Here is a 26,422-nt window from a genome sequence, read left to right as displayed (position 1 = left end):
TACAGGATTCTTCAGGCTTGCGAGCTACAGTGCCTAGGGCGCTTTTGAGGAATCCTCGGTGACATTACCAGAAGTGATTTAAATAACAATATGTAATACAAAATACTAGCACCTGAGGCAATATGCATATCCAAGGGTGCTCAAAATATCATTATCTCATATCTCTATCTTGATGTTCTTCACTTGCTTTTCAAAGGGAAATTAAGGACGCCAAAGGAGTTCCCAAATGTAGCAGTTAGCAATCCCTACATTACCCAACACACTGCTGAGCGCCAGCGTGCGTGACATCATTATTGGTCTATGACCATTGTTGCAAAGCTTCTGTAAATGTATGAACACATGAAAAGCTACAGTGATGTACTGTAGCCCACATGTGCACATAGAGGCATGCTACATGTTCACTGAACATATTGTACATGTACATGACCATGTACAGTGTACATGTACACTTGAACATGTATACAATGTACAAGTACATGTACACGTATTACTGAACATGTACATGTACAAGTACATGTACATGTATTACTGAACATGTACATGTACATGTATTACTGAACATGTACACGTACATGTACGTCCACCATACATGTACTTGAAGTTGCAGAAAGCAAATGCAGTTTTCTTTCCAGCAAGGAAACAGTTTGATACATGTCCATCCTGCCTTCATTTGTGCTCATGGAGATCCCTAATTATCTGCCCCAGGTTGAAGCAGTAAACGCTTTACATATTGAGTCCAAAATGACCACCGATGACCATGGAACAAGGACACAGATGACTAGGCCTTCCAAAGAGTTCCATGTTACCTGTCAAACTGGACTCCATAAGCAAGAACAACTGAGCAAGTCCAGCAAATAGTGCAGTCACACAGCAACAATGATTGAATCCTCCGTGGACCGGCCTACGTGCAGCAACCCTCCCAGGATTACACAAGAGAAAAAAAGACCAGCACTGACCTCTGTGACAGATTAAAATGGCTTACTAAATACACCTGGAATTTGAACTCTGGGAATTTGAACTGGGGGGGGATGAACTTTCCGAGTTCAAGTCAATGGAAAAGCATGTAGGTACATTGTACATACATACATGTACATGTATGGTATATGTATGGTATACATGAGCAAGCATGCAGTGCATATACATGTACAGGTGTATGTACATGTACATGGGCATATGGATGTGCCATCAAAGATCCATGAACAGTGCACATGTACATGAACTGTATACGTTTTCATGTTATTTTAGAAATCTTCTTTTGAACGCACAACAATTCAGTAAACTTTTTGTTACAAAGACACGACCGTGAGCAATAGACCAACAACCACTGTTCCTTCAAAGTTACACCTGTAACAAAACTGAAGTCCCCTCCCCCGTTTTCAATTTGGGGGCTGAAAACAACACAAGTGTTTGTACATACTTTGCGCAACTTGCACGAAGCATCTGAGCAAGCTATTCTCATGTGGAACATGTGGACTACATGTACATGTATGCCTATGACGCACACTTTAAGTTTTCATGCAATTTCAAACTGGAAAACCAACCACAAGAGAGGATAGTGTCCCTGCTCAATTAACAAGTTTGAATTAGATGTAGAATTTTATAGCTCCATAGATGTACCGGTACATGTATATCCTTTACACAAGGATTATGGTGATATACATTGAACGCATATCCAAGGTAAATGAAACATAGACAAACTTACAACACAAACGACGATTTGGACGATTTGAACCAGAATCGAGTGCTTTGTTTATTATAGTAATTTAATTAATAGATCCCCTGGAAACCTCAAAATGGAATCCACATGTGCAATACACACACTGTATTGGTACATACGTGTACAAAGGTTCACCTGTAAGTGTAACATGAAGCTTGACTTCTATGAATTCAAGCCAAAGACCCGATCTACGTACAATGTACGGTTCATATATCTCAGCTAGTCAGGGACTGACGCATTTTGAAGATGTGCGAGCAATGTGACTGTCTGGAGGAACATCTAGAGCAGGTACCGGTACAATATTAAAAGCCATGGACAGTGCTCATGGCAAAAGGCTGCGGGACATGCGTTATTTCCCCTGTACATGTTTCTACAAAAACATATGACCACTGCAGCACTGCTATGGGATAGAACTACACCGTACATGTTTCTACAAAAACATGTGACCACTGCAGCACTGCTATGGGATAGAACTACACCGTACATATTTCTACAAAAACATGTGACCACTGCAGCACTGCTATGGGATAGAACTACACCGTACATATTTCTACAAAAACATGTGACCACTGCAGCACTGCTATGGGATAGAACTACACCGTACATCTTTCTACATACCATTGTAGCACTGCTATGGGATAGAACTACACCATACACTGTACATGTTCCACAATTCAAATTTGATTAAATTGAAGATCTATGGTACCAGTAGCACCTGAGGATGTCATTTCCTTAAATGATAAAAAAAAAATACTGTCAAACTCTCCTCATGCCCAGCAGAATTCCAGTGAATTTTTGCAATTCAGTGTTTGGTTTTTTGGGGCCAACCAGTAATTTTTCCATCTTTGTACATTTCCACTCAGCCATCAATGCCAGTTCATTTCAACACCCTACTTACCCATGTTTTGGAGCCAATTAAATGCAACACTAACAAATAGTAGCCTCCTAGTAAGTTAATCAGACTACAACACATCAGTTATGCATACTTTTTTTAAAGAAATATTATTCAAGATTCAACCAGTCTCACGTTTTCTCCAGAACATTCTGTTCACACCTGCTTGTGTAAGTAACCTCAAAAACTACTAGATGATATACTGTAAGGTCCAGGATGATCGGAGAGATGCTGGTACCACTGTGCAAATGAACAACACTACAGTGTGTAAGGTGAACAGTCTCGCTTGCTGGTAAAGGTTATACATGTGCCACCAAGATTTCAGTCCGACCTAAAACCAACGAAAGAATGTCTCGTAGAAATTCCTGAGCTTGATTTACACGTAGTTGGTACCGGTATATGGTGTGATGAATAAAGATGGACACGTTGCAAAGAGCAGAAACCTAACTCTGAATGTAAAAGTGATTTGCACACATGAAGTACATGTTATATAAGAACATTAGTCGGAGTCCCATGCTAAATTTAGAATAACCAGTAATCTTTATTTGTCGGACAGCTTTTGATGACCATTACCCAATCTGCGGCCAGTCAAGCCAAAAGGAGAAGTCAAGCTGACCTTTTGTACGGTACTTTGGAGATTACTAGTTTCAGGGTGACTATCAGACTTACACCAGGGATTAAATAAATTTTGATAGGTGAAAATTGACAGAAGGAAGCACAGTATGGAAGACACATGTACATGTACCATACCTGCACCTCTGAAACATTTTTCAATTGATTACTTAATCATGTCATGCTGGAAGACATGTAATCCATCACTGATTTTCTTTGACAATTTCATGGAGTGTTAAGAAATGCTGGCAATGTACATGTATGTACATGTATTTCAGAGAGTAACAGGTTAACTCTAACAGAGCCCAGGGCTGAAAAGAATCTATCCCCTATCCTTTCTTCTGTCAACATTTTCTCTGATGTAGCGAATGCATTTTTTCTTACATTTCCAACCTTTGGTAGTTTTCCTACTACTGTCACACATCCATTTTCATACCAATTTTTATGAAAATGAAACTTCCACACACATATACCATGTATACACGTATACCGGTCTGTAAGTAACGTACCTTTCTTGCAAAACATCAATTTTACAGAAACAGCCAAATGTTAACTTGTCCCACTGATGCACGCAGGTTGCCATAAGCTAAAAAAAAAAATGACTATAACAAAAACATCACACTGAATGTGTTCCCCGTGTAAATGTAAACAATTCAAGCCAAACTGCTGTGAAATAATGCAGGCACCCACTGAGTTAATAAAACAAGGGGTGTGGCCAGTTCAAATCAAAGCTGAAAACAGCTACATGTACATGTAGCACAGAGACAAGGTGTACAAAACAGCTGAAAGACTGGGTCAATATCTAAACAAAAACTCTGAAATCAGCTGAAAAGCTGAATTCTCACACCCCTGTAAAACCATGTTAATACACACATAAATGTACAATGTACATGTACACGTATATTGTATGTCAAAGAATGATGGGATTGTGTGAATCACTGCAAGAATGGGAATATATCAATGTACATGTGGGTCTGTCCACACTAACGGATACATTTGCACATCTTAACCAAAATCATCTCTTTCTTTCATTAACAGTGTTGAGAGTCAAGAAATGAACTTTAACAATTTCACTGATATACATGTATGTATAATTGTGGAGATAAAGTTTACACAGTTTAATAGGATTTGGTTGTTCATTGTTATCAGGATCTTGATGAAAATGTCCAGCTTACATTTACAACTGCATATTAGGGGTTCTGGTAGGACATGCACATGTATAACTGTGTCAGCTCATGTTTTTCAGGTTATCCAAAATACCACTCTTATAGAGAAAAGCAATTCATATGTTGATTAAAACATGGGTGCTACAAGTATAACATTTGAGAAATGTGTCAAAATCTATGGCTTTCTATTTCTTTAAGTTATCTTAATCCGGAATTTACTTAAGGAGAGCTAATTAGGAAATAACGTACGTCAAGGTGTCTGTCCACAAAGTGACAAACATGAAACAGGCTGATTTTGCCATTCCTTGAGCAGATAACCTGAACAAAAACATATCTTCCTGAGAAAAGTTTTTACAATAATACATGTAGTTTACAGTACACCATATTTGTGGTTATTTTTTCTATCAGATGACAAAACTAAGATATGACTTTAGGAATTGCAAATGTCTGCTCACTATTTTGTAACATTTATCACAACCATTTTGTCCCTCTAAACGTAAAAATCTTAGAAGACTTATCTTATGAGTACATGTACATTTATTACAAAACCAAATTAAATAAAATAACGAACAATACATTAGAAAAAGTCAGTTCATTTTGCTGAAATGAAAATGAGAAGACTGTCTGTCCCCAGGTTATGATACATGTATGTGATAAACGTTACAGTATGTCTGTCCATGTGATAAACGTTACAGTATGTCTGTCCATGTGATAAACGTTACAGTATGTCTGTCCATGTGATAAACGTTACTCATTTAGAAAAACTTACAGAGTGTTCATTTTAGCTGAAGTTTAATAGTCTGTCCATGTGACAAATGTTAACACCAAGGCAAGCGGCGAGGCCTCTTTAAAGTGTTGGTTAAACACTTTAACATTTAAACAGTATGGAAACGTTTTTGCAAACGTTTCTCAAATATATCTGTTGGGAGTACTTGGCAGATCTACATGTATACGACTACCCAATCACTCTGCACGATCTGTATATGTACATACTGTATGTAGACCTTGTATGAAGTCTCTAAATTTACTTCCCTATTCCAACAGACCTTTTTCTTGTGATGTCACGATCGTGCTGGACCTATGATGTGTTGTGATGGTAATGAGTGCATAGTATTGTGATGGTAATCTACCTATTCAAGATAGACTAGTCAAGCATGCAGTGCTTGCACGTGGTCAGTGGTGGTTCAAGCTGCCCATACATGTACATGTACATGTAGGTATACATGCGATCACCGTGGCCAAGGTGGTCCACACGTGGTTGTATTGTTTACATTTAGTCATGTGGGTGAAAAGGTCTACAGAGTACTGGAGAGTGTCAGATGTGTACATTGTACATGTACGCATAATTTTGTGTGTAAACGACATAAGCACAAGAACCAGTGCGTAAACCAACGCGCGCATACATCATTCATTTGCATTGCACTTCCTAGTTCAAAATGACGTCACACTCCCATGAACTGAACTTTCTCTATTCAACTCTCCGTAATGCTGTATCATCCATGGCCACACGCACATCACCGATACAGCAGCCCGATGAATCAAGAGTTTTGTCATTTCACAAGTGCTGTACTCATCACACTTGCATGGTTAAAATACCGTAATTGTACATACATACATGAAAGCATGGATTGGTTTTGTGTCAGTTCAATCAATCGTTTATCAATGAACATGCCATCTTGCACAGATACAATGACGTAACTATAGAATTTGAAAGTCTCGTTACAATTACTGTCACTATAGAAACTGCATATCTTAAATTAAATACATGTAACTTTTCTCAATGGTTATACAGTAAGTTAGAAAGAAAAGACGCCCAGCTAATGGTGGAATTACGGACAAATTATGGACCAATCATTCAGACCGACTGATCGTGCCCAACATATCCAATTCAAGCTGGATTCAAAATCCCATATGGCCTCAGCATTCCGATTAAGAGCTCCAAAAGTGACTTGAAGGCATGTCAGGGACTGTGCTAGAACTACAGTGTACCAGTACATGTATGGGTGCATCAAGTTTTAGTTTCTAGACGTAAGAACAGTAAATGTAGTAACTAACTTGACATGACAGAAAGGTGGTGTCCACCCGTCCGCCACACTCCCACGGAACAGCGGACGATGAACCCCACAATTCTGGGGGTAGAGCCAAGGCCTACATGTGGCCTAACTGATTACATGATAAGATGTCCTTGCTCTATGATTAAACAAAATGCCTGGATCACCAATATTAAAGGAGTCCAAAATTCATTCTTTCATCAAACAGTCCATGATCAGACCACTAGCATGACCAACCATGACTGGAATGACCTCCATGAACTCCCCTGCCCTACTCCGAGTAACTTGGACATTACAAATTGCCTTTTTTGTAACATTTGGATATGGTCAGGTGATAGTAGAGTCCAAGTACATGTATAGACCTTTGCTTCCATTCATTCATTTCATTCCAAATTGCTCGTACCCCCAATCAAAATCTTCCACATTCCGTTCCAAAATGGTCCTTAAACTGTCTAATGCGCCCGACTTAGGATCAAGCACTCGAGCACTCTAGTTGGGACGGGCCCAACTATAGTTGGGACTGATACTTTAGTTGGGGCATAACATTGACACATGCACACCGACGACTGATCCCTGAACGCCCCATGTCCGATGTACAGTTTGATGTGATCACAGCTACCGGCCATACAAGTACATTACACTTACAGTGCTCAGGAATCAGTTGTCAGTGCGAGTGTACCAATAATGCATGCTTTTTGTGAATGGTCTGCCAGAGCTAGGCCAGCACACCATGACTTCGTCTCCAGGATATTAGCATACAGTAATTTGCAAAACTTTAAGACCACCTTGAGTTTTATTGGTATTTTGTCATTGGGCCTGCATTACACTGTCTCACTGAATGATTATTAACATGATTTTACAGTGGTGCATAACATCAGTGTAGTGCTGTATACCCATTTGAATGAAAGTTTTTGCAAAGGCAGGTCTTGTATGACATTTTGTCTGCAAGGCAGCATGGGTAAATAAAAGCCAGTCTAAGCAATCAGAAATAAAGGAGGGAACACTGAATATTAGACTGTTAACATGTCAAATCATGGAAATGTAGTCAAAAATGTTCAACCAAGGTACCAAGGTTACACATTGAAAATAAACATAAGTTGCCATGATTGATTGGTTTAAGTTTGGTTTTCCTTCAGGTTAATGCATTTTCTATGGGTGGTCCTAAAATTTTGCAAATGACTGTACATTGGAAGGAGTTTTACTTTAATAGTTAGTCATTAAAGTGCTACTGATTCGTTATATTTTTACACTGGAAGGTACATGTAATTGGACCCTACTATCACGACTATATCCAAATGTTAAAGAAGGTAATTTGTAGTGGCCAAGTTACTCGGACTACCCTGTCCAGGCTCAGGATATTACGACTGATAATTAAGTGACAGGATAAGACTGAGCATGGACATGATGGATGGTAAGATGAAATAATTCAGTGACAGCCAACAATCAAGCTTTACTGAGTGGAGCGTTAGTATTCTTCTTTTTATGATTTTGGACAGGATCGTCTTCGTAACGCTCCACGCCTGTACATAGAGTCCCTATTTGAATGGGAGGAGGCGGCGAGAAGTTTAAGTGCCGTGCGTGTTGAGTGAAAACGGTCAGATTTTAACAGAAGTCAGAAATATAATTGAAGCCCCAACCGTTTGATGTTGGCATTTACGGAAGCCAGTAGGTGGTGATAGAGGTATTTTTGGTGAGTCTTGGGAATTTTTGAGAACCGTTTTCACCTTACTGTATGTACAGACGTGGAGCGTTAGTATGACGATCCCGTCCAAAATCATAAAAAGAGGAATAGGCCTGGTACTAATGCTCCACTCAGTAGAGCTACCCACACTCATGAGTCATAAAATACACGTACACTGAAAGAATAGCTTGTCCACCCCTTCCAAGCTGACTGATGTTCCAGCAGGAGCTTGTCTGCTAATGCTTTACCAATCAAGATCAACACCAATATCTTGGACGTCCGCCCCCCCCCAAAGGCCTGAAAAAACGACGCGTCGGTGACTCCGTAGTAGTACTACCACTAGTAAGTGCACCGCACAGGCCTACCGCCCGTGTCACCACTCGGTGACTCAAGATTAAGAAAAGTCTTGGGCAGCAAGTTCAAGATAAATTCCCCTCAAAATCTAAAGATTACCTGCTAAAATATGTCAGGGAGATCTTCAGGGTACACTATCGAAATGCGCAGAAAAAATTACAAATTGACGTCTTCGGTAGTCATGTACATGTATCTTACGCATAGAGCTTCAAAAAATAGAAGTGTGTAACAAATTCCAGCGTGCAAGCTGAACGAGTGCAATTTCACGAAGGCCAGATATCGCCCAATTTGTACGCACAGTCCTGTTAACGTTAGCCTGGGTTCCCTGAAGAGCCTAACTAGGCGTTTTTCCACGCCCATTCGTGATGGCAATTACATCATGCGTCAGCCAGCTGATGGCATCGTCGCGCCTGTAGTCGAGTCATCCCTACGACAAATAATGAAGGTTACGTCATTTTGGAGGATACCACGTGGAAGAACTCGTGTGATATTTCCTTGAACTCACGGGCATGACCGATGGATTTTTCGGCGTCTGATCTCATTGCTTTACTACTGATAACTTTTTATCTGATGAAATAGTTTGGTGCAAATGGAATAAATCTATCTGCGGCTGATCACTTTTTGTGTGATGAAAACGGTGTGATGATATTACGCCTACTTCAGTTCACTTCATCTAGTCTACGGTCCTGGAATCATTCCTTGTCCTTTCATAAAACCATTCACAGACGACTTCATTTTAATATCTGACAAAATATAAACCACGCGAGCCCCCGAAACAATTAAATTTCAACCATATCCGTCATCAGTAAATCGATCAGAAATCGATCGATCAATCAACTGAACAGTCAAACTCGTCTGTGCTAGGGCACTCCCCGATCAAGTGGGACATCGGCTCAGGCCCAAATACATGTCTTAGGCTTTTTTTAACTAATAAACCAAAACTTTAGAAATTCTCCGTTGGAGGGGGGTGTCACGGGTTCTAAAGATGAGAAAATCAATAGAAAATATGCCGGAGCTTGGGAGCCCTTCAATCCGCACTAACTCCAGATACGCGTAGAGCATCCGTAATAATGCAGTTCAATGCACCTACCTAGCTCTTTGCTCACTTTGAGAGGAACCCGCATATATAGAGATATAGGCATTAAATCGTCCCATATTTCCGGGAGCAATTCCAAGATTCAGTATGTCCAACCTGAGCAAAACAATACTAATTATCCTCGTTCTCAGGTTACCTTCCCCTTAATTTTTCAATACCCAATATAGACAAATGTGGCAATGGAAATTTTATTGTGGAGGAAAACATGGAGGAAGGAAGCTTATGTAAACTACGTGCAATATGTAGTCAAACTGAAAGTGAACAGTAGCCACAGCGGACGGCGTTCGTGTGGAGTGGTTGGACTTGGAAAAATTGCAAAGCGAAAGAGAAGCAAATCAAGCAGTGAAAATTTTGATTGGGCCTGCAGAAAATCGATGAGATGGCAGCACTAAAATTGGATGCTACATCAAAAGCTACGCTTCGTCGAGTCTTCTTTTACCAACTGCTGACCTAAAAAATGTCCACCATTATCAGCTTTTTGGTTAAAAAATTCATACCATTGACGTGTTTTGATAATCAGTGCCTTTCCCAAAGGTAATTACCTTCTGATCTCCTTGTCCAACAAGGCACAAAATTGATAATAGACAAAATATCTGAAAGTGTGAGTGAAAATAAAATTCAAAAATTGGACATAAAAGATGAGAAAGATACTTATTGGAGGAAAACGAGTTTTAAAGATTTGAGAAAATCCTTGGAAAGTGTCTAGGTTTGATAGAAAAACTCTACGACTGCTTTTCAGGTGTCATGTGTCGAGAGGCCTTATGTTACATTTAGAAGAATTAATGCCAGGCACAACAGAAGTGTCGCTACGTGTTCCGTTACTTTATTGCCCTTCCCGATTTCTGCAGTCTGTGACTTGCTTTGTTAATCTAAAATCAATGTAACCGCGTCGGAGGAAACGCGAGTTGTTAGTTAATGCGGCGCCGCTGTGCATAATTATTCACGTTTTTTCACTGGTATGTGTTGCGCTTGTTTCACAATTTGTTTTTTTAACCGTGTATCATTTTATGGCCTCATCTGTACTTCAGGAATAAACGCCAGAGGCTCAAAACAAAGGGCAAAACAAAAATAACTTACATCACATGAATTCTAAGGTACTTGAGCAGACTGGAAGGCAGACCAAAATAAGAAATTTGAATACGGGCTTCGGTAGATCCAAGGGGAAGGGGAAGTGTGTGCCCCCCCTGGGGGGGCAATTTTAAGTTTGTTGTGTGTTTGTTTTTAATTTAACAAGAGAAAGTTAAATTTGCTTTCTTTAACTATGCAAGCTTGTGAAAATTCATAATATAAAGAAATTGTTCTCTACCCCCCCAAAATCCACCTCCTCCCGAAAATTTGGTTCCGCTCTTGAAAAGGGCTTGGAAACGTGGGGTGTCCTGGGTCACACATACATGTAATTTTAAGTCACCTGCGTATTGTTATCACATTGAAAAGCTGTCATCTCTGTTGAAGGGATTTCGTGAACTTCGCTAGTATTCCTTATTATTATTTATTCATGCCAATTCTTTTTTCATCACATACAAGATGCATCTAGATGGGCATTGGAGAGGCAAACGCGATAACAATCCCTGTGGTCAAAGACCTGCCACTCCACATCAAGTTGTGTATAGATAATAATAAATAAATTGAAATAAAAATACTAATACATGTGTATAAAAGTATTTGAAGCCAAAAGTTAGAACTTAAAAATTTTCAAATATAAAAGAAAAGGAATTACTGGAAATGTATAAAGATAATGTAAGCATTAAATATGAAATTAAATAAGTTAATTAATAAGCAATTAATGATACTAACACAATAAATAAGGACATAATGAATAGTTTAAAATACAAAATAATACATGTGTAAGAAAACAGTAGGTAGGTGTACGATAAATGTAATGAAAGTCTAAAGGATAATTGGCAAACAGGAGGCTGAAATAGTACTTAAAATGAGAAGACCTGCTGCTCCTCATCAAGGTAAGTGTAAAGTAAATACATAAATATAAGTAAGAATATATAAAATAAAATACATTAGAACGTATGAATATTTCTACATAAAAGGAGATGACTCACTGGAAATGAGTAAAAGTAGAAATGAAAGGGGGAAAATTGATTGAATTAAGTAATTATGGAGTTAGCAATAAAGACACGATAAATCAAAAATACATGCAGAAGAGAAGAGATGTATATAAATATATACGACCAATCAGATAAAATGTAGTTGACAATTGGCAGAGAGGATATAAGCCTTACATGTACATGCAACATAAATGCGGGGTTGGGATTTATGAAAAGAGAACACTGTTTCGAAAAGTGGGAAGAAACGTTGAAAAAAGCTGCAAAGCAATGCGAACGTGTTCAGGGAGAGTTGAACAAAGACGAGGGAACTAATTAAGCATGGAAACAAGATACATGCAGGGATTTGGTCCTAGTTTGCCGGTGCTGAAACAAAATATCGTGAACATGGCGGGAATTATCAGAAACATTGTAAACACATTGATTTACCACCAACAATATTGAACAGAGACTTGGAAACAAACGAGAGAACAACATAAATACGATGCCGACAAGATAAGTCAGGCCAAGCCAGATTTTTTAACCCATCAGGTTAACTCATCACACCACGCTTTTGGCCAAAAATAAAACGAGTCACACGTTTTTGGACTTTCTCCAAATTGTCAACCTGTTTCTTGTCTGAGGGAGCAAGGCAGGTACACCATACTCCAATATGGGAAGAACGAGAGCTTTGTACAGTGGAAGTTTTGCTGAAGTGGAAGAGTTGAAAGCGATGGCTTCGATGAGAGCAAGTGTGCCATTTGCAGACGAAATGAGCATTCAGAGTGACTCCAAGCATGGAGGAATAAAACACAAAGATATTTGACCAGTTGTACAGCTGTCAGTGGGATACCCGAAAGAAAATACCCTCATCATCGAAACCTCTTAGTTATATTCTCTCGCGGAGGTTTTCAAGAGGAAAACAAGCGAGCACCTACAAGTTCACTGAGAAAACGGGAAGAAAAAAATTAACTTGATTGACAGACTTGAATTGACAGGCTTTCGAGCCACAGTGTTACTTTAGGTGTACTTTGATCAATCCTAGCCAGCTCAGACTGAGTTGTCTTGTTTTTGTCATGTTTAGTGAATTTTAATTTTATGTTAGACTGTTCCTTGTTAGTTATGTGTTCTTGTCAAGGGCCAAATAAATAATAGTAATAATATATAACTTCCCAAGTGAATTTGGCATGCCGCCCTCTTCTGTCCAAAATAAGGGAACTTTCTAGAAGGATTACTTATGTATTGGTACCCGCTATGGCTTCGAAATCCTGTATTTTCCTTGGGTTACCAGTGTAAAAACCATGCGGTCTGTTTTTAGCAAACATGGCAGCCATCAAGGAGTTGAATCCGAAAGCCGAAATTGCCAGGGCGGCCCAAGCTCTAGCTATCAACACCAGTGCCGCCAAGGGACTGCAGGATGTCTTGCGAACAAATTTAGGACCCAAGGGTACCATAAAAATGTAAGTGGCAATGAGTAGTCACCTGAAACTTAAAGGTGACTTTTCTTTGTTACAACAATTTCATGAATTTTAACATGATTAACGTTAATTCTGATGTACATGTATGATGTAAACGTGATTGAGGCCTAACATAAGTTACTGACAATACTTTATGCCTCTCACAATGAAGTAAAAGTGATCCTTTTTTTGTGCATATATTGTAGGTCATGTTGGGCCCTAGGCCTACATGTGATGTACATAAGCCTTGTCGATACTGCAAGAGTGATTTTGCAATAAAGGCATTATGGGAAGGAACAGGAGCAAACGTTTCCCCTTTTCCCTTCCCACAATGCCTTTCCACAGTTGTGCAAAATCATCCATGTGGTAGCAAAAAGGCTTAGGGCCTTAAGCTATGGCATGTCATGATAATGTTACACCCCAACTATAGTGTCTGTCCTAGTCAGAGTAACTTGGACCCAACAAATTGCCTTTTGAAACATTTGGCAGTCATACTTATTACCGTCAAAATGCAACGGACTGTCAACACAGCATCAACACCCTCCAAAAAATGTTAAAAATCAAAAGAAGCATAACTCGACCATAATGCATTTTGCTGAAAGGATAATTTGCCTAAACTGCAACAGGTTAGACTCGGGAAAATTTGCGTTTCAATTTGGCCGAATCGCCTCCTTCAAACAGCTCAGAAATCAGCCGCCATGCTGCCTCTGGGGTAACTGGGACCATACCATTATGCTAGAGAGGTGGTAATATTATATGATAAAGATACAACGCTTTTTCCTTTAGAGTTGCTATATTTGTATTTTTCTTAAGATTGAATGATTGTCCCTTTTTGTATTTTGACAATAACTGTGTTAAATAAAATCTAAGTATGATGTTGTTTCTGCAATATTGAATTTTACTCTCTTAAAAAGTATTTAATTTATTGCGCAGCATATCCACACCTAAATAGTACAGTCCAAGCTCCATGAGGAGGCAAGATGGCGGCGAACAGCTACGCTGCTAGAGATTTTTTGTTTTCATGTGAAAAAAATCCATTTTGCAAAATGATTTGTGACCTCCAACTAGTGGAAAGTCTCTTTCAGCCCAAGTATTACACTTCTATTCCTCTTTTGTGGATAAAGTTGTATTTTGGGGAAATTGATGCTGTGTTGACATTACTATCATGTGTTGACGGTAATTAGTAAGACCCACATTTGGACATGGTTGGGCAGTAGTTACTTCCGGAATGGTAAGGTACTATTCCGTAGACCTTACCGGGGCGATCTTTTTTATGGTTCTGTACATTATGGTATTTTGAAAGCTGCCCAGTCTGCCTACCAGATAACACATCTGTTTGCGCTTGCTTTAGCAAATCTTCCCCTAAAGACCCCATTAATAATAGCTAACATATAGAACTATCATTATCGCTTGTATTTTGTAGCGTTTAACCTATATTATTGGCCAAAAATGAGGTTCTTTCTACCATCCTTACCTCTCATCCCTCGATGATCCGCACACGTCTGCATTTTCTGTGGCCGTACATCACGTGACAAAAACAGGCGCAGCGTATGCCCGTAACAAACATCAACATGTATGTTGCTTTGGATTCCAGTCCCATAATTCCAACTACTCCCGCTAAGATTATTTAATAATAATAATAATTCCGATTTATATTGCGCATGTATCCACCCTGCTGGGTGCTCAAGGCGCAGCATTATCATTATCCCTGCACATTGGGCTCACAACAACTGAACATTCCTGAAACCATCTCAGCTCCCTTAGGAGCGTACTAGCTGATGCTACCCTATCAGGCGCACATGGCTAACATAACCAAATCTGCCTTTACAGGTACCCATTTACTCCTGGGTAAAGAGAGGCACGTAGGGGTATAGAGATGTCGGAAATCTGTGGTCAGGGAACCACACTGATCACACATCGGCTTGACCATTTTGCAATAAATAAATCCCTGAATTGTATGGAAAACAGAAACTCTAGTAGTCTCACAACTTCACAACCATATCTTCACAAAATATTATCATTCCCTGAAGTACAAATTTGTTCAAACATTTTAAATCGCTAGCTTGACAACGCAGCGTGTATCGTGTGCCCCCGACATCGCTGCCCCTCCCCTTACAAAATGGTTGAAGTGGCAAAGGGCCCAATTTCTGATCTAATCCAAATCTGGTAAAAGTGTGAAGGGCAGAACTCCTAATATTAAAAAAAGCCGTGTTGATCATTGAACCTTAGGCTGGTATCTGGAAGTGGTGATATCAAGCTGACCAAGGATGGCAATGTCCTTCTTCACGAAATGGTAAGATAATCATGCAGAAGTGTAAGCATTTTAGACTGAAGGAAAGAGTTCTGTATATTTTCACCATGATCCTTGAAGTTTTCAACTACCAAGTTTTTGAAATATTACTTAAGAACAACTTTTCCTCAGACACTTTTAGTTTTTCTCAAGCTGAAAGATCTTGTCGTAAATGATGATTTGAGATGACGTCAAATCTGTTGGTGGCGAATACATTGTGACCAGATTTGAACCTCTTGCCAAACTCATATGAGGTCCTAAAACAGACAAGAATGCAGTAGGCACAATGATGGTTAAGGAAATTTTATTTTTGTATAATTTTCTTCGGAGTCGTTCTTAAAAACAGTGATGAATAGTCGGTGTGGCAACTCAGAACAAACATACTTCCACGGGATTGGACATTTTCGTAGGCTGGCATAACCTTGCATGTACCGATGTGTAGACTGGTATATGAAACTACCATTCCAATGCTTGATGAGGCCTACACGACTACCACATATATGAAATGTGCGAGAACAAAATATATTGCACCAAGCCCCACATTACTTCCACAAGCCATGGGGCCAGTCTACAAAAGGGTTTCCCGTTTAGAAAGAACCATACTTCACTTTTCTTCAGGTTTTTTTTAAGGGAAACATTGTCTTTTTTTCTTTTTCTGGAAACTTCTCTCTATCTCACAGCAAATTCAACATCCCACGGCATCCATGATTGCTAAAGTGGCCACTGCCCAAGATGACATCACAGGAGATGGGACAACATCCAACGTTCTCATCATCGGGGAACTTCTTAAGCAGGCAGATCTCTACATATCAGAGGTACTGTATCCTAATCAATACAAATCTGTTATATCTTGTCAACAGATCTGGAACTTGTTGAAAAAACCTGTAAGACATCTGACTTATGAGCTCACTTATTTTTCAGACAAAAATATTAACAGTTTCACCCCAGAAAAATTAAAATAAAAAATCCAAAGTCGAAAACTGAATAAAGCTGAAGCATCCTAGTCAGAAGGTTTTCCTGTGAAGTCCCAGTATGACAATTAATATTCTCATGTTGCAAGAAACGAATGTTAAAAAATGCACCTATCCTCAGTACACTTCCCGATCACCTTCTGTGTCATGTACAGGGTCTGCATCCTCGCATTGTGACAGAAGGCTTTGAGCTGGCCAAAGCTAAGGCCTTGAAGATCCTAGATGAAGTGAAGGTGGCTCGGGAGATGGACAGAGACACACTGATCAGTGTGGCTCGTACCTCCTTACGCACCAAGGTGCATGCTGAGATGGCTGATCTATTGACTGAGGTGAGTCCATCAACTGAAGGAAGAGCTGTGTATACCTCTGTGTTGTAGGTTAGCCTTTGCCCTTGACCTTCCCACGTCTCGTCAAAATTTTGTGAGAGATGTGGGAAGATTTTGCAGGATTGAAGAAGACTGAGCCAATCTACTGTCATTTCACATGAGATTTGATGCCTCTAGAAGGTTTGAAGTAAAATAGTGACCAGATCCCACACAATGGGTCTTGAGGCGAAATGTTCAGTAATGGATTGAGATTTTTTTACTGTTTTAGAAAGGAAGAACGACCCGAGCTTTTGTTTTGAAATTTCGCTCAGTTTGGCATCCTGATGAAAAATGTTGAGGATTCCTATAGATTTCCATGTTGCAAGGATCTTTTAACTAAAAAGTGGCTGTGTTGACTTCAACTTATTTTATTAGGTTGTGTCATAAATGTGACATCAGTTTCCTCCACAGAGGTAGACTCTGCAGAATGTAAGAAGGCTCCTACAACTAGCGCATACAGATTTGGAATAAAGATTGTTTCACTTATTTCTCTGATGCCACTCTTTCCTCCTAGGTTGTTGTGGATGCTGTGCTGGCTATCCGCAAACCCGAGGAGCAGATTGACCTTCACATGGTGGAGATCATGCAGATGCAGCACAAGATGGACCTGGACACCAAGCTGGTGCGAGGCTTGGTGCTAGACCATGGAGCCCGCCACCCAGACATGAAGAAGCGTGCCACCGATGCCTACATCCTGACTTGTAACGTATCCATGGAGTATGAGAAGAGGTGGGGATGTGTTTGCAATTTCTTTGGGGGGTCAATAGTGTGATCCTTGAAGACAGACTGGTGCTCATTGCAAGAGCAAAAGCAGGCGTCACTGCAAGTTTATGTGCTGGGGATTTTGCTAAGATTCAGAACTGTTAAGGCCAGAGCATAGTGTGTGAGCGAACAGGATTGCGATGTTGTGAAGTTAGATCAACTTATCGCATAACAAATTTGTTGAAGCACCAGCGTGCCTTTAGAGTCATAAAACATGCAAATTTAACGAACATGATCAGTTCTCTTTACCAAAACTCTTTTAACCCTTACCCTACATAATACTACAAATTACTACTTGCAGTAAAATGTAGTAATCAGTGCTGCCGCTTGTAAGAGGACGTAACTTTATTTTTCTCTGAAGCCATAAGATAAAATAGAAAAGACAATGTACCATACAGTGTTGTGGCACAATGAATGCATGGCTTTATTGTTCTCTGTACAAGTAACAATGGAAGTAACCTAGCCAGAAGTAGTAATCTGTAGCGCTAGGTCCTTCAGGCTCAGGCTATTACTTAGTATTTTGTAGTACTGAGTACTGTAAGCCAAACAATATACTTGGCGGTTAGGGTTAAAGAGTATTCCAGATATTTTAAATACTGTTAGCAAGAATTTTCTCTTTTGATGATGCATGAAAAGAACAATTTTTTTTATTCTACTTAAATTCAACTTTAAGTCCTTAATTCAGAGTGTAGGGGGGATCTTTTTTCCAGCTAGTTGGTCCATGTTCTACTCATTCTAAGTACTTCAATATTTCGTTCAATTTTGTTTATCCATTCATGCAGTGAGGTTAATGCAGGATTCTTCTACAAGTCCGCCAAAGACCGCGAGAAGCTGGTGGAGGCAGAGAGGGCATTCACGGACGAGAAGGTCCGAAAGGTCATTGAACTGAAGAGGAAAGTCTGCGAGGGAAATGACAAAGGATTCGTCGTCATTAACCAAAAGGTAACGACGGCTATCTTACGGGCTGGCTGCCATACTGACATGTCTGTGCTACTCATTGGTACTGCAGATAGATCACTTGTTTGCAAAGCCTCTATGCCAACTAACTCCAGGGTCTTATAATTGCAGCTACAAGTCAGGTGTTCAACCACCAGAAAGTGTTCCGATGTGCATTGTGTGGTATCTGCAGGCTAGTCTTGGTCATGACTTGCTCTGTTCGTTAGGCAATGCTACAGTAATCTTGTCAGTGTTTTGCATCGTTGGATGGCAGTGTCTAACCACAGTGACTTACCATCCTGGAAACAACCTGATACATGACTAAAGCTTAAAATCATGCCTTTACTTCTTTGGCTTCTTTTCATGGTAATGTTGTTTTCCCTTTATACATCATAAAGGTGAGTTCAAAAAAATAAATCAGTTCATATATAGAAATAAACCTGAAAAAACTCTACTTTGATGAGTTTGCTTTTTTTGCTAGGAATGTACTATACGTCACGTCAGTGCAACAAGGTCGTATCTCGTGTACTGACACGAAGTATATTGATAGATAAAATTGTCCTGCACCAATTCACTGACACTGTGAAACTTCATTATGACCGATGAGTCACATGATGATTGTATTTAACCTCTTTGCATTTAATCAGCATTAGGGGCTGAATATTTTGTCTCTGTTTTCTGTGTAGGGCATTGACCCCTTGTCACTGGACATGCTGGCAAAAGAGGGGATTGTAGCTTTACGTAGAGCCAAGAGGAGAAACATGGAAAGGTATGGCGGCGTAGATCCATTGGAAAAGGGATCAATAAAATGTAGATTGTCCATAACCTACCCAATCCTCCAAGATCTCCCTTGTGTTGCTGAATACAGGCGATTCACGACGCAGTGCGCGCCACCAACAGGTTGTCCAGGGGAGGCCGTTTTTTACAGTGCATTGTGGGATAAGTAGTTGACAAAGTCGCGTTTGCTAACTGCGCTGTGCACTGAAATTTGAATTTATGAATGTTTGTATATCTTGGTTGAAAGTTCAAAATTGTTTGTTGCGAATGAGTGTTAGGTAGTCAAAATGATGGCTTTGTGTGGTGCAGGGAACGCCTCAATCACTCAAATATCCCCATATTACAAAGTGTGCTTAAACGTTGCAAAGTGTCGACCATAAACTTGAAAAGTGGCCTGTCTGTGGCGAACTCTTGATGGCATGCTGTATTGTGAATCGCCCATATTGGAAGGATGCATTGTGCCAATGGCGTTGTTTTGTTCCTGCTTAATTATTGACTTAGATTTTACTGGAAATCATCTGTTCTGCTCCATGCTATCACACGCTGCCTCAACACACTGACGGTTACTGCCGGAGGATTTGGTTGGACGGGGGTAGTGATCAGGTTCAGAAATAATGGAGGATTTGGGAGACTGTAGGCTGTGTCCAATTTACACATGGGGCAAAGGGAGGATTTTGAAGGGACTGAGGTTGCAACCTAGCAAAAAGGCCACAGAAGTTGTGATTGAAGACCACAAGCGGTTGGATTATGTTGGTCATGATTAGTATGTGTTCGATAACATGAATAATAGATATTTGTGAAATGTTTGTGAAACTTCTTGTCTTGCTTTTAGGCTGTGCTTGGCATGCGGAGGAGTTGCCATGAACTCAGTGGATGATTTAGCTCCAGAGAACCTAGGCCAAGCAGGCCTTGTCTACGAACATGTCCTGGTAGGTAGAAAAGCTCCTCAGTTTTGGAACGTGGTGGGCTGAGAACAGTCGCATTCAATACAGAATTGTGCTTGAGAATGGGAATAATTCCACATTGTGTACCCCCGGCATATCACATGGGGTACAGGACTCAGTACTACAAGATACTACATAGTAATACGAGGCTGAAAATGTACCATAAATTACTACATCCGGTCTAGGGTACTTCCATTGTTAGTTGTGCAGAGATCAATAAGGTCATGTATTCATACTACCACAGCACTGTATGGCTCAGCACTGTATGGTCCAGCACTGTATGGTTCAGCACTGTATGGTTCAGCACTGTATGGTCCAGCACTGTATGGTTCAGCACTGTATGGTCCAGCACTGTATGGTTCAGCACTGTATGGTTCAGCACTGTATGGTTCAGCACTGTATGGTCCAGCACTGTATGGTTCAGCACTGTATGGTTCAGCACTGTATGGTTCAGCACTGTATGGTCCAGCACTGTATGGTCCAGCACTGTATGGTTCAGCACTGTATGGTTCAGCACTGTATGGTCCAGCACTGTATGGTTCAGCACTGTATGGTTCAGCACTGTATGGTTCAGCACTGTATGGTTCAGCACTGTATGGTTCAGCACTGTATGGTCCAGCACTGTATGGTTCAGCACTGTATGGTTCAGCACTGTATGGTCCAGCACTGTATGGTTCAGCACTGTATGGTCCAGCACTGTATGGTTCAGCACTGTATGGTTCAGCACTGTATGGTTCAGCACTGTATGGTCCAGCACTGTATGGTCCAGCACTGTATGGTTCAGCACTGTATGGTTCAGCACTGTATGGTCCAGCACTGTATGGTTCAGCACTGTATGGTTCAGCACTGTATGGTTCAGCACTGTATGGTTCAGCACTGTATGGTGCAGCACTGTATGGTCCAGCACTGTATGGTTCAGCACTGTATGGTTCAGCACTGTATGGTGCAGCACTGTATGGTCCAGCACTGTATGGTTCAGCACTGTATGGTTCAGCACTGTATGGTCCAGCACTGTATGGTTCAGCACTGTATGGTCCAGCACTGTATGGTCCAGCACTGTATGGTTCAGCACTGTATGGTTCAGCACTGTATGGTCCAGCACTGTATGGTTCAGCACTGTATGGTTCAGCACTGTATGGTCCAGCACTGTATGGTTCAGCACTGTATGGTTCAGCACTGTATGGTTCAGCACTGTATGGTTCAGCACTGTATGGTTCAGCACTGTATGGTCCAGCACTGTATGGTCCAGCACTATATGGTTCAGCACTGTATGGTCCAGCACTGTATGGTCCAGCACTGTATGGTTCAGCACTGTATGGTCCAGCACTGTATGGTTCAGCACTGTATGGTTCGGCACTGTATGGTTCAGCACTGTATGGTTCAGCACTGTATGGTTCAGCACTGTATGGTTCATTGTCTTAGTAAGTTTGTATTTTGATAGTTTCCGAGAACAATAAGGTCATTTACCCACAATGCCGCAGCACTGTATGCAGCATTTTATTATTTATTTCTGATGACCAACTTCGGTTACCCGCCACTTACAGGCATCCATGAGTAATAGATAAAATCTCTGAATCAAAAATGTTCAAATAAATTATACAAATAACCATAGAATTAATACAAATCAAAACACTGCCATCCCAACTTGGCAAATTCTTAAGACACCATTACGGGACTGAAGAAGATTGAGATATGTATGGACAGACAAACAGGGCTCAATAGAGAAACGCCAAAGGAAAGGGGTGATGACGTCATTTTACTCCTAGTAGTATTTTGTAGCTTTAAGTAAGGTTAAGGTTAGTGGAGCAGTTTTAGTAATCATGTATGTGCAGTTGCCGAGTTCAGATTACCAATTCTGTATTATATACAGAATTGGTTATCTAAACTCGGCAACCAAACTCTACTGGGAAAAGTACAACTGTAAGAATGGTTGGTATTCTCGATGTAACATTTTTAACTTTCCACATCTTTATTGTAATGTGTGGACCTTGTACATGGCAGCCATCTTAGTGGGCATTGCTGCCATATTGCGAGGACAAGCATGAGAGGATTTATCCTTCATTTGTTAGTGTGTCCATTAGGGCCTGCAAGATGGCTGAATGACATTGCCTTTGTTTCTCAACAGGGAGAGGAAAAGTTTACCTTTATCGAGGAATGTGCTAATCCTCGCTCTGTGACCATCTTGATCAAGGGGCCTAACAAGCATACATTGACTCAGATCAAAGATGCTATCCACGATGGTTTACGCGCCGTCAAGAATGCCATTGATGATGGTAGGTTTAGCCCATCTGATCCCCCAAACCTCCCTACACAAGGTATAGAGCACTGAAGCGTGACATCATTTGATCTAGAAAGTGTAGTGCGAACGAATGGAGTGCGTGTGCATGTTGGTTCATGCGCTGGTTCTCGTGCTAATGCCTTTTACACACATAATTGTGCATGTGACGTATTCACTTTGCACTTTGGTACTCTATATGACAACAGTTCTTTGTCTTTGGGATATCAGGAGAGCTCTAGCATTTAAGTTCTGCCAATCTTTTCCTCACAGAATGATTGAGCCTCAAAACATCACCAAGCCAAGTCATCAGACTCTCTTACTCTTAGTAGTTCTGCCACTTTGAAGTTTTTTCTAACTTCACTAGCAGTCCTTTATGATTTTTTTTGTTCATACATGGAAGAAAATTTATAGGCTTTAAAAAATGTGTTAAAATTTACTCATGAGATGCCTTGTGTACCGTATTAATATATATCGTCACGCAGATATCCTCAGCGTACAAACTCCATTCATTCCCACATCACCCATTTCCCAATCCATGAAAAAATGTCAAGACTAGTATTCCCGTTTTCAAACATTGTGGAGATACTTAAATCCTCCCAACTCATTGATAAGAGCATGGAACATCTCAAAGTCATGTTGTTTAACTTTCCATACCATCTTACACCCGCTCTCAGCTGCTGTGGTCGCCGGTGCTGGTGCCCTGGAGGTAGCCATCCACGCCGGCCTCATCAAATTCAAAGAGACAGTCAAAGGTCGTGCTCGTCTAGGCGTCCAAGCATTCGCCGACGCTCTCCTGATCATCCCGAAGGTCCTAGCTCAGAACTCGGGTCTTGATCCCCAAGAAGTAATCGTAAAGCTCCAGGAGGAGTACGCAGAGAGTAAACAGCTTGTTGGAGTCGATATATCCACCGGTTAGTCCTGATCAAATGCATACTTAATTCTCTATCCCTAACAAGCAAGCTATATATATCTGTTTCCTCCAGAACTGGATGCCAGTCCATCACAGGTTGCTCCCCAGCTAATGCCTGTTCATCTCTCCTCCTGGATGGAGAGAGGCAAGCAGGGATGAAGTGACTTCAACGCTCTCGAATTCCACTTAAAGGTTTCAGAGGTTTTGTGCCAGATTGGTATTACCTGTTGACACCTGTTGGACGTGCATGCAAAGAGTGTGTTTTTTGGGTGTTGTCAGCGTTGTTGATTCCTCAGTAAAGTTCTCAGCATAAAGTGACTGGGTCATTTAGAATCAACTGTCCAATCTGTCACCCTGTCACTCCAAGTGTTTGCTCCTTCCCTTCCAAACTCACCGTTGCCATCACCGTTGGGGGGTTTTTTGTGCATAGGCCATACATTAGAATATACAGAATCTTTTGTTTGTTTTTGTTCCATTCTAGATTTTCTACCAACATTAGAACTTCATTAAATTGAAAAATTTAGAAATGGCATGTAGAAGTTGAATGTCTGAAATTGAAAGCGAGCCAAGCCAAATGGGTAATATGTTGCTAGTTTCAAGAAATTATTTCATTTATTATACTTGTTAACAGGTGAGGCTTTGGTTGCAGCTGACGCTGGTATATGGGATAACTACTGTGTTAAGAAACAAATTCTTCATTCTTGGTGAGTTCAGAAAATTCCCTGTTTCTCTACTCTTCAAAATATTCTTACTTTGCATTGTAGCCCTAACCTTCCGGGGTACTTGGCTAGGAACCCTGCCAGATACATCAGACTGCATGGTTTGTTAAAGTGGCTCGCCTGCCCAGTGTAACAAGATCCAACTTGTCAACTTTCCCCAAGGCCAAACAGCCTGAGAGTCTGTGGTTGCCAGTCACCACAAGATCCAACAGTGGCATTGTTCAATGTGACTAGCTGTCTAGCTCCCATTGTCTCAACATGGCCAGGTTGTTTGGCTGCTGTTAATTGCCCGGTGCATCAAAGTGCACTAGTCTTTTTACCTGATGCACTGTGCTGCGTCTGGCAGGGTTAGGTTAAAGTAACACATCAGAAAGATACCATTTCAGGTAGTTGAACTCAGTTTGTCTTTGCAAATCAAAGATCTGTTTGGACTTCTCTGTTTCTTTGGCAGTACGGTAATTGCTGGAAACCTTCTCCTCGTTGATGAAATCATGAGGGCCGGTCTATCATCACTCAAGGGCTCCTGAGTGTCTTGGCACTCCAAGCAGATGACTTTCAAAGCATGTCGATGTCTAATTTCTAAGCTTAGTAACGCTTCCTGTGAAAATGAATTAAAAAAAAGATGTTTCCTTAACTTGTTGGCTGTGGAAGTATAGAGGCTGTGGTGTAATGGGGCTAGTTGCTTTCAAAAGCTTGGCTACCAAATGAGTGATTATTAAGTAATCTTGAAGGTCCGCACACAGCCAAGAAGTTAAGCGTGCTGTTGTGGTCAGTAAACCCAAAACTGAAGGCTGAAGTTGGAAAAGTATTTGGAAAAGTGTTGATTACTTACAGACTGTGGTTTGGTTCGTACAAACTAATCTGAGGTACCATTTTAGGCACTGAATACTTTGTGGGCTGCTGCTGGTAGTATTTACATTGTTGTCAATTCACCAGTAGCTTTGTCAAACTGTCAAGTATTTCTGGCAACTTCAGCCTGGTTTGGGTTCAAGGTTGTGCATATATGACGTTAGTTTCAAGACTAGTGTGACTTGTCTGTTTCCATAGATAACCTTAAATACATTGAATGTGAATAGATGCTAACATGTGCAACTGTTTCGGTCACTAAAGACTGCAAATTACAAACGGTATTGATGTAAAGTTTGGTCTAAACGCACTTTTACATTGGTCTGCAAGTGATGTTTTTCCCCCGAAATTCAAATAAATGGTTTCAAGCTGTGCTTGAGCCAGCACCTTAAATACGATATTTCAGCATGCATTATTTGTTGGCACTACTTCCAGCCAAAGGTCAGAGTGAAGAATTAAGTAGCAACCCAAGTACAACATGTTCACTGGTATGATGAAAAATAACCTGGCATCAGACTGTAAACAAACCGTACGGCTGTTGCATGTGATGCTCTGTTATTTGTAGTAATTAGAGATTTTTATTTTCTCCAAAATACATTTACATTGTTCCAGAAAGTTGCATCTGATACAGGGGACATATTTCTCACCAACTGAATGCACAACCGTGCCTGTTACTACTGTGATTTCATTTTGCCGTGTGATTATTATAAAATAAGCAAGTTTATTAAAATGTTTTTGTATTTGTTTTATAACTTGGAAAAAAAATATGTCAACTGTGCTGTTTCACTTCAGGGAATTATACCTGAAAGGAGATTGGTACCCTTGGTTGTCACATAAAAAAATCTCAAGACACCTGGTCTGCTTGACAGCTACTGTGCAGCAGATTGTAATGAGAAATTGGTGATGTCATAACGATGTCATGCCGAAAACCTTGGCTACAGCAGACTCATGGATTGTGCAAGGAAATGAATGCTGAAGTTTCCGTCTACCGGTCTGGTGTATCATGAATAAAAAAATGAATGTGTGATCCCGGTTAATTGTTGTGAGTGACATGAATGTTTATTTTTTTGTATTCATGGTCGTGTGTTTGTCTTCTCTTTGGCTTCACCGGGTACCCCATAAAAATCACATTAAAAATAACAAGAATTTACATTGTGTACCCATCTTGAAAATGATCAATTGTACACTACTAGTAGGAAACGTTCAGTCAGCAAAATTGAATTTTTACATTTGAATCTAGCTTTTTTCGGACTTAAGAATATTTTATTATATTCCCTAGTGAAAAAACTTCTCATCACACTCCCAGTTGAGAAAAAAAAATGAAGAAATCTCCAATTTAACCATTAAGAAGTTATTTTGTAACTGCTGTGCGAGATTGTTTTTGAAAACTGTGAAAGGTTTCAAAGGCCACTGCTGATATATGGATGTACCACATTTTTTTGAGACAAAAGTCGGGCCAAAAAAATCTGGGTCACTTGTTTTCCAATACTCGTCTTGGGCTCCGTCTCAGGCTTCAACTTTTTTACTTCCTGACTTTGAGGTCGTAAGTGCAATAGTAAGTC

The 26,422-nt window shown here is 40.3% G+C and overlaps 2 protein-coding genes across 3 annotated transcripts in view; one reads left to right on the top strand and one right to left on the bottom strand.

Annotated features, from left to right (window-relative positions):
* por (cytochrome p450 oxidoreductase) overlaps positions 1 to 8,736 on the bottom strand; it is a 29,919-nt gene extending 21,183 nt beyond the window's left edge. Inside the window, exon 1 of one of the 2 annotated variants that reach the window (XM_087141380.1) lies at positions 8,573 to 8,736. Coding sequence is in view for 1 of the 2 variants with exons in the window: in XM_087141379.1 (XP_086997505.1) it covers positions 807 to 825 (19 nt within the window). In the remaining variant the exon portion in view is untranslated. Of the gene's footprint in view, positions 1 to 806; positions 950 to 8,572 lie in introns of those variants that run through there. The other variant, XM_087141379.1, reaches the window with a different exon arrangement.
* A 4,160-nt stretch (positions 8,737 to 12,896) lies between these two features.
* LOC110985450 (T-complex protein 1 subunit zeta-like) lies at positions 12,897 to 25,897 on the top strand. Its single transcript, XM_022246484.2, has 12 exons — positions 12,897 to 13,065; positions 15,292 to 15,355; positions 16,033 to 16,167; positions 16,479 to 16,652; positions 17,203 to 17,417; positions 18,233 to 18,392; positions 19,073 to 19,155; positions 19,996 to 20,092; positions 22,233 to 22,380; positions 23,060 to 23,296; positions 23,927 to 23,999; positions 24,466 to 25,897. Exons 1-12 carry the CDS (start codon positions 12,929 to 12,931, stop codon positions 24,539 to 24,541), a joined length of 1,599 nt encoding a protein of 532 aa, XP_022102176.2. The 5' UTR covers positions 12,897 to 12,928; the 3' UTR covers positions 24,542 to 25,897.
* Positions 25,898 to 26,422: the final 525 nt, after the last annotated feature.

Source organism: Acanthaster planci, linkage group LG09, assembly GCF_054643075.1.
Source record: "Acanthaster planci isolate LZ-2023a linkage group LG09, COTS_SCS, whole genome shotgun sequence".
In the NCBI taxonomy this organism is placed as follows: domain Eukaryota; kingdom Metazoa; phylum Echinodermata; class Asteroidea; order Valvatida; family Acanthasteridae; genus Acanthaster; species Acanthaster planci.
The sequence above is the reverse complement of the archived record's forward strand: the minus strand, read 5'-3'. Positions and strand labels throughout refer to the sequence as shown.